At 43.0% G+C, this 8680-nt stretch overlaps 1 protein-coding gene across 3 annotated transcripts in view; it reads left to right on the plus strand.

Moving 5' to 3' along the window:
* Xpc (XPC complex subunit, DNA damage recognition and repair factor) overlaps positions 1 to 8680 on the plus strand; it is a 42006-nt gene that overhangs the window by 27519 nt on the left and 5807 nt on the right. For all 3 annotated transcript variants that reach the window (XM_008854939.3, XM_008854940.3, XM_017794810.2), the window contains 4 exons: positions 5625 to 5759; positions 5841 to 6010; positions 6417 to 6510; positions 7305 to 7394. In XM_008854939.3, coding sequence (XP_008853161.1) covers positions 5625 to 5759; positions 5841 to 6010; positions 6417 to 6510; positions 7305 to 7394 — 489 coding nt within the window. The remainder of the gene's footprint in view (positions 1 to 5624; positions 5760 to 5840; positions 6011 to 6416; positions 6511 to 7304; positions 7395 to 8680) is intronic.

Below are 8680 nucleotides of genomic sequence, written 5' to 3' on the forward strand. Positions count from 1 at the left end.
ATGAGTATGGGAGGTCCTTCTGGTGTCTTCGTCTCTTTTTTTTAAAGCTTTAAAATTTTCATTGTAGAGATCGTTGATGTCTTTGGTCAGGCTTATTCCAAGATATTTTATTTATTTATTTATTTATTTATTATTTTGAGGCTATTGTAAATGGGAAGGTTTCTTTGTACGTGTTCTCTAATTGCTTGTTATTGGTATATAGAAAGGCTACTGATTTTTGTATATTAATTTTGTAACCTGCCACTTTACTGAAAGTTGATCAGTTCTAGGAGTTTTCTGGTAGAACTTTTGGGGTTCTTTTAGGTATAGAGTCTTATCTGCAAAAAGGGATAATTTCACCTCTTCTTTTCCAATTAGTACTCCTTTAAATTCCTTTTCCTGTCTTCCTGCTCTAGCAAGAGTTTCATGAACTATATTGAAAAGGAGTGAAGAGAGTGAGCATCCTTGTCTGATTCCTGATTTCAGTGGGAATGCTTTCAGTTTTTTTTTCATTTAGAATGATATTGGCTGTAGGTTTGTTGTATGTAGTTTTAATTATGTTGAGGTATGTTCCCTCCAGTCCAGTTCCCTTTAGAACTTTTCATGAATGGAAAGCCTTTTCTGCATCTATCGAGATGATGATGTGTGGTGTTCTTTTTTTTTCTTTTTTTTTTTTTTGGTCTTTTTAAGACAAGGTTTCCCTGTAGCCGCAGCTGACCTGGATTTGTTAATGGAGACCAGGCTGGCCTTCAACTCACAGAGGTCTCCTGCCTCTGCCTCCCGAGTGCTGGGATTAAAGGTGTGTGCCACCATGCCCAGCTATAAGTTTGGATCATGTGGTTTTTGTCTTTGAGTCCATTTACATGAATTATGACATTTATTGACTTGTGTATCTTGAACCATCCCTGCATCTCTGGAATAAAGCCTACCAGATCATGGTATATGATCTTTTTGATGTGTGTCTATATGTAGTTTGCAAATATTTTGTTGAGAATTTTTGCATCTTTGTTCACTAAGGATATGGGTCTATAGGTTTTTTTTTTTGGGTTGTGTCTTTACCTGGTTTTGATATTAGAGTGATACTGGCTTCATAGAAGGAATTTGGGTGTTCTCCCTCTGTTTCTATCATTTTGAATAATTTAAGTAGTATTGGTTGGCGGTCTTCTTTAAATGTCTGGTAGAATTCTGTGTAAATCCATCTGGGACTGGACTTTTTTTAGTCAGGAGGTTTTATATTACTGTTTCAATTTCCTTATATGTTATGGCTCTATTTAAACTGTTGATCTCTTCTTGGTTTAACTTTGGTGGTTCCCATGGTTTTAGATATCCATCCATTTCTTTTAGGTTTTCAAATTTAATAGAGCATAGGTTTTTAAAGTACTCCCTTGTAATCTTCTGAATCTTTTGGGTGTCTGTTGTGATGTTTCCCCTTTCATCTCTGATTTTGTTGATTTGGATTTGCTCTCTTTTGGTTAACTGGGCCAAGGGTTTTTCCATCTTTAGCTTTTCAAAGAACCAGTTCTTAGATTCATTGATTCTTTGTATTGTTTTCTTTGTTTCTATTTCATTAATTTCTGCTCTGATTTTTGTTATTTCTTCTCATCTGCTGGGTTTGGGTTTTATTTGTTCTTGCCTTTCTAGAGTCTTGACTTATAATTTTAAGTCATTTAATTGTGCTCTTTTTTTATTTTTTAATGTAGGCACTTAGAGCTATAAACTTCCCTCTTAGGACTGCTTTTAAAGTGTCCGAGAGGTTTTACTGTGTTATATTGTCCTTTTCCTTTAATTCCAGGAATACTTTTATTTTAGTTTCAAGATCATCATTCAGGAGTGTGTTGTTTAATCTCCATGAGTTTGTGTAGTGACTAGGGCTTCTTCCAGAGTTGATTTTAAGCGTTATTGCATTGTGGTCTGATAGAATGCATGGGACTATTTCAATTTTTTAGTATTTGTTGAGGTTTGCTTTGTGCCCCAGTATGTGGTCAATTTTTGAGAAAGTTCCATGGGGTGCTGAATAGAAAGTGTATTCTTTGGTGCTTGGGTGGAATATTCAGAAGATGTCTGTTTGGTCCATTTGATGTTTGGTATCATTTAATTCAGATGTCGCTCTATTTATTGTTTGTCCAGTTGACCTGTCTAATGGAGACAGTGGGGTATTGAAGTCCCCTACTGTTACTGCATTGTGGGTAATCTGTGTCTTAAAGTCCTGTAGTGTTGTTTTAGGAATCTGTGCACCATAGTGTGGTGTGTATATGTTCATGATTATAATATCTTCTTGGTTAATTGTTCCTTTGATCAGAATGAAGCGACTCTCTTTATCTCGTCTGATTAGTTTTAGTTTGAAATGTATTTTGTCAGATAGTAGAATTGCAACCTCTTCTTGTTTGTTAATGCCATTTGCTTGAAATATTCTTTCCCATTCTTTCACCTTAAGGTAGTGCCTGTCCTTGAAGGTGAGATGGGTTTCTTGGAGACAACAAAAATATGGATTTTGTTTCTTAATCCATTCAACTGGCTTGCGTCTTGGCTGGGGAATTCAGCTCATTGATATTTATAATTATTCTTGAAAGATGTGTATTAGTTGCCATCATTTTGATTACTGTTTGCAATCTTTGTCTAATTTTGTGTTTCCACAGTTATACTTTCATTTAGTTTCTTTCTGTTGCCCTTGAGGTATAGTTGTTCATTTCTCTGTTCTTTGTATTGCTTCAGGTATTCTTTGAAGGGCTGGTTTTGTGTGGACATGTATTCTTTCAGCCTATTTGTGTCATGGAAGATTTTTCTTTCCCCTTCAACTGTAATAGACATTTTTGCTGGGTGAAGTGTTCTGGGTTGGCATCTATGGTCATTTAGAACTGGGAATACCTTGGTCCAGGCTCTTCTAGCTTTCATAGTTTGCATTGATAAGTCAGCTGTAATTCTGATGGGTTTTCCTGTGTATGTAAATTGTTTTTCTTTATCAACTTTCAGCATTCTCTCTTCGTTCTGTACATTTAGTGTTTTTACTATGATATGCGTGGGCAGTTTCTTTTCTGGTCCTGTCTGTTTGGTGTTCTATGTGCTTCTTGTATTTGTATGGGGATGTCTTTCCTTAATTTCGGGAAATTCTCTTCTACAATCCTGTTTAAGATCCTGTCAACACCATTAACCTGAGATTCTCCTTCCTCTGTGCCTATGATATATAGATTTTGTCTTTTCATGGTGTTCCACATTTCCTGCATATTTCATTCCTGTAGTTTTTTGCTTCGTTTTGTTTTGTTTTTTTCCATAGCCTTTGCTTGAGCTGTCCAATTCTTCAACTTTATCTTTCAGTATTGATATTTTGTTTTCCATTTCATTCATTCTATCAGTGAGGCTTTCTCCTGTCAGTTCAGATTGGCTCATTGAGTTTTTCACTTCTTCATTTCAGCCTGAGATTTCTTCAGTTTCTCTCTCTTTTGTGAATTCATTCAGAAGTTTATCCCTATCTTCTTTTAGCTCTTTGATTTGTTTGTGTGTTCTTTAAATTATTTGAACTCCTTGATCATGTTTATGATTGTTCTTTTAAATTTTATGTCCTGTGTTATTTCTAGGGGGCCATCCTTGTAGAACTCTTCTATAGGACTTGTGGAGTTTGGTGGGAACATGCTGTTTTGGTTTTCCATATTATCATTTTCCCGTTCAGATTTTGGCATGTGGATTTCTTTTGTTGTTGTTTGTGGGTCTGGTATGAAACTCAAGCCTTCTTTTGTTAAGTTGAAGTTTGCTTCTGTTTGTATTATTGGTGTGCCATGGTTGTTTTCTCATTGGGTGTGTAAAGCTGGTTCGTCTACATTTCAGGTTCTCTCAGATTTTATTTTGGAGAGAACTAATGGCTTTGAATTAGCTACTCAGGAGCTTCCACAGAGGCCCAAGATGGGCTCCAGTCAGGTACACTCTGGCTTCTTTTAACCTCTGGACTCCTACCAGCCGGCATTACAGCACAATTTAGGAAATTTACTAAGGGGAGGCCTGATTTTGGTACTCTAAGACAGTTGCTAAGGTCCCAGCCCCTACCCTACTCTAGGGCAGAGAAGACTACCTCTGGCGAAGTGGGAGGGCCCACACGTAATCCCAATTAGGGGGTTAGGCATGGTGTGATTTGGGGAAGCTCACCACCACGTGGAGGCAAATTCAGGCACTCTCAGGCAGTCTGCTAAGTTCTCAGCCCCTATCCTAGTGGGTTTTTTTGTTGTTGTTTTTTAAACTTTTTTTGTGTATGAGTGTATAGCCTCCTTGTATGCAAGGGCACCCATGTCATGAAATGTCCACAGAGATCTAAAGAGGACATCAGATCCCCTGGAAATGGAGTTTTGGACAGGTGTTAGCCACCATGTGGGTGCTGGGAACCAAACCCGGGTCTCCTGCAAGGGCAGTTAGCACTCTTAACCACTGAGCCATCTCTCCAGCCCCTGTGCTGCCTTTCTTATACAGTCCAATCCCACTTGCCTATGGATGTATGATACCCACAGCAGCTCTCCCGCATTAATCATCAATCAGGACAGCCTCTCAGACATGGCCACAGGCCAGTCTGATTGAGGTAGTCCTTCAGTTGAGGTTCTCTTTTCCTAGGTAACTCTAGATTGTGCCAAGTTAACAGTAAAAACTAACCAGGACAAAGGACTTTCTCAGGAGACTGTCAGAAACCAGAACTCCTGGAGCCCTACAACAGTGACAGAGGGCATGCCTGGAGGATCAGACATGAGAATAGGAGTTTGCAAACTGCAGCTCATAGGCTGCTCCCTGTGTTAGTCCCTTTGGTGGGGCTCTTAATCTCAGGAGTGTCTTTCTCAATATCAAATAAATAGGAAAAGAATAAAGGATGGTAGAGGCCACATACGACCCTTTACCAGCAAAGCTTGATGATCCCTGTACCAGAAAGCCTGTACACCCAGGCCCAGGAACCAATCCTTAGCCCATTGCTTGTGCCACCCTGCCTGTGTTATGCAACCTGTGTTTGCCAGTCCTTTCCCTTCACCACTTAGCTCCCCAGGGACAATCTAGTTCTTGGCTGCTAGATGCTTGTTATGCACCGGAGTTCCTGAAGTCACTACCTTCCCCAGGTGACATTAGAGTAGTTAGTAGTTGATCCACCCTACAGAGATGAACAGTAGTCTGGGTTAAATAAGTAAGTCATTTCCTCCCTAAGGCCACTTTCTTGTCAGGACTGGAAGTCAGAACTTAGCACAGAGCTTAAAAGCACAGGCTCCAGCCTTCTGGAGCTGTTACCGCAGGCAGATCACCCACCCCTCCTGCATTGCACATTTATAAAACAGAGAATAGTGAGCCACCCTTCCTGGGTTTGTTAAGATTAGTAACTGGCATAAGACACCAAGGCCAGGCATGGTGGCATATACTTGTGATCCCAGAACTCAGGCTGAGGCAGAAAGATCAAGGAGTTGAGCAGCCAGCCTGGGCTGTATCATGAGATCCCGTTTCAGCCTCTCCACCCCAGAGAAAAGGAGAAGGCCCCAGAACAGTGCCAGTGGTCTGTAAAAGCTGGCTAGTGTCCATCCTAAGAGGATAGCCCACCCATCTCAGCCTGACAGCAGAGTGCACAACCCTGGTGAGAGTAAGTATTAGAACGGGAAGCCTTTCTTATAAACCAGCCATTTTTTCTGGAGTAGATGGTAAAGGGCTTCTCCAACCGGGCCCGGAAAGCTCGGCTTGCGGAGCCCCAGCTACAGGACTACAATGACCTGGGCCTCTTTGGTCACTGGCAGACAGAGGAGTATCAACCCCCCGTGGCTGTGGACGGAAAGGTAAGGGCAGTCCTATGGGGGTCAGGGCCAGGCTGCTCTGTTCTCCCAACTGGCCACTCCCTAGCATGCCCATCTCTGCAGGTGCCTCGGAATGAGTTTGGGAACGTGTACCTCTTCCAGCCCAGCATGATGCCTGTTGGCTGTGTCCAGATGAACCTGCCTAACCTGCACCGTGTGGCCCGAAAGCTGGGCATTGACTGCGTGCAAGCCATCACTGGCTTTGATTTTCACGGAGGCTACTGTCACCCTGTGTGCGTGAGGGGCCTTTGGTGGCAGATGGGAAGGCCATGGAGACAGATGGAAAACTGTGGGGCCCAGGCTAAGGCTGATTTCTCTTGTTTTCGAGATTTGCCTCTCGGGTTAATATCAGCCTTAATACCTGATCAGTCCTGGCTTCTATCCCGAGCAGCAAACCCAGTGCAGCTAGTGTCCTGTTGCTGCTGGAAGTCTCATCCCAGCTCTCTGCCAGGGTCTGGGGAGAAAGGTGGGAATTCCCACAAGCTGCCTTCTGCATGGGTGATATCCGTCAGTGGCTGGCCAGGAATGGCAATCAGGGCTCCGAGTGCTCAGAAGGGGACCACTGGCCTCTGAACAAGGGAGGAGGGGCAGGGCAGACGCCATGCTCAGGGGAGGTCATCTATGTTGATGTCCTCACAGAACTGAAGGGTACATTGTCTGTGAAGAATTCAAAGATGTACTCCTGGCCGCTTGGGAAAATGAGCAGGCACTCATTGAAAAGAAGGAGAAGGAGGTGAGTAGTGTGGGTGGGACCTGGGGAAGGAGGGGGTAGCAAGCTCTAGCTGGGATACAGCCCCCCTGCCCAGGCCACTCTAGTGTCATGGGAAGACAGATGTTCATGGGTTCTGTGGAGGGTACCCTGGGGACAAGCACGGCTTGAAACAACTCCCTCCATTACTTGGAATGCCCAGGTTTTAGACCTGATCCATGGCATCTTAGTCAGTGACAATTACAAAAGGCTTTGTTCCTGGTGACTTTCATGTGTGTCACTTTCTAAATCAGACCTGTGGTTTAGAAGCAAAACCCATTGTGACTGGGAGAGCCTATCATTTTTTTTCCTTTTTTTCCATTTTCATGTGTATCCGTTATATATACATGTTTGCATGTATGTGGACACACGGGGATGCACATGTGCATGTGGAGACCCAAGGCTGATGTTGGGAATCATCCTCCATCACTCTTCTACCTTACTCTTTGAGTCAGGGTCTCTCAGTCAATCCCAGAGCTCATTGATATGGCTAGTCTCACTAGCCAGCTTGTTCTGGGGATCCCGTCTCTGCTTCTGGGGCTGGAATTACAGGGGGCCTGTCATGCCCATCCAGCATTTATGTGGGTTCTGGGGATCTGAACTCTGGTCCTTAATGCTTGTCTGGCAAGTGCTTTAACTACTAGCATCTCCCCAGCACCAGAGACCCATCTTTTAACCTGAATTGCACAGATACAGATATTAGAACCCCAGGGTTTTCTGGGATGCTTTTCTGCCAATGTCGGTGCTTCTCCTTTCCTCTGCTTTGTTTCCACCTGTAGAAAAGGGAGAAGCGGGCTCTGGGGAACTGGAAGCTGCTGGTCAAAGGACTGCTCATAAAGGAGAGGCTGAAACTCCGCTATGGGGCCAAGGTCAGTGTGGGGCCCTTGGACCTGAAACAAGCCTGGGGTGAGATGCCTAGGGTTATGACCCAGTCACTGGCCAGAATGCTGTCAAAAGTTGTAGGTGGCTTCATGTTAGGACACCTGTGTCTCTCAGGCCAGAGCCTGCCTCTTGGGAGGTGTCCCTGGACCAAGGCCTCAGCTAGCTGTTCCTGCCTGCTGTGCATCCTTCTAGCTGCATTGGGTCTGGTTTGCTGGGAAGTGTGCTGGGCTCCCAACATCTCCCCCTGTTTTGTTTTATAAATGGAGAAGTGTCATCACAAGCTTTAAGAGCCAACTCATCTATCTCAGGAGAATCCAAAGTTTTATAATTGACCATGACCTGCTTGGTAGTAATTTTAGCAGTGGTAGTAATTTGTAAGAAATTCTATGAAACAGAGAGCAAGCATCAAAATAACATAATCAGGGGACTATTGATATTGTAACATTTTCCCTCTGAAGAGGTAACCCCAAAATCTTTTTGGGATAAGAGTGCACAAATACTTTTAATGTTTTTGGCCTTTGGGACAGACTACTTTACCAAAAGGCCCAAGGGAATTTGGACTTTTAGCCAAGAAAGAAACTGGTTACTTTTCTTTGGGGTCTTTTTGCCCTAGCTGCCTAGCCAATTTCTATCTCCTATTTTTATCATATCACCCTCTGAAGAGGCTCATCCAAATTGCCAATAGGGAATTGGGATGCAGACCGCTCTGGTTTCTTCCATGCTGAACAGGGATGCAGGGTGAGGCAATTAGGGCACCCCCTTCAGTGTGTCTATCTAAAAGACTCCCAAATTACATATCTCTTAGCTATAGGGAGAAAAGAAAGGTGTTTGGTGCCTGGGAGATGTGAAGGAAAAGTAAAGGCAAGAGTAGTTAGTATTACAGTTTCTAGGCAAGGAACCAGAAAATGTCCAAATTAAAGTCCATTGGAATTTCTTGATGAGGGCTCCCAAAAGCATCCATCTAACAGGTTTTTGGTTGTTTTTTTTTTCATTTTTCTTTTGCCTGCCAAGGCTGGATTGCCTGCCAAGGCTGGAATGATCGATGAACTCAGGATTTGTTGTTAGGCACTTTGATAACTGCTGGAGTGGCTAGAATCAGCTCCCTCTTAAATGGCCTCTAGATAGGGAGAGAAAACAAATTTAGCCATCATTTTAGAATAGTGAGTTGTTTCCCTCAGCTGAAGGTGGGCACTACAGAATTGTAGACCAAGATTTAAAGTCCTATACCTGAGTAGCACTGTCCTATTAGGAACAAAATCACCAATGAGAAATG

Source organism: Nannospalax galili, unplaced genomic scaffold (genome assembly GCF_000622305.1).
Source record: "Nannospalax galili isolate Female #2095 unplaced genomic scaffold, S.galili_v1.0 scaffold406, whole genome shotgun sequence".
NCBI classification, from domain to species: domain Eukaryota; kingdom Metazoa; phylum Chordata; class Mammalia; order Rodentia; family Spalacidae; genus Nannospalax; species Nannospalax galili.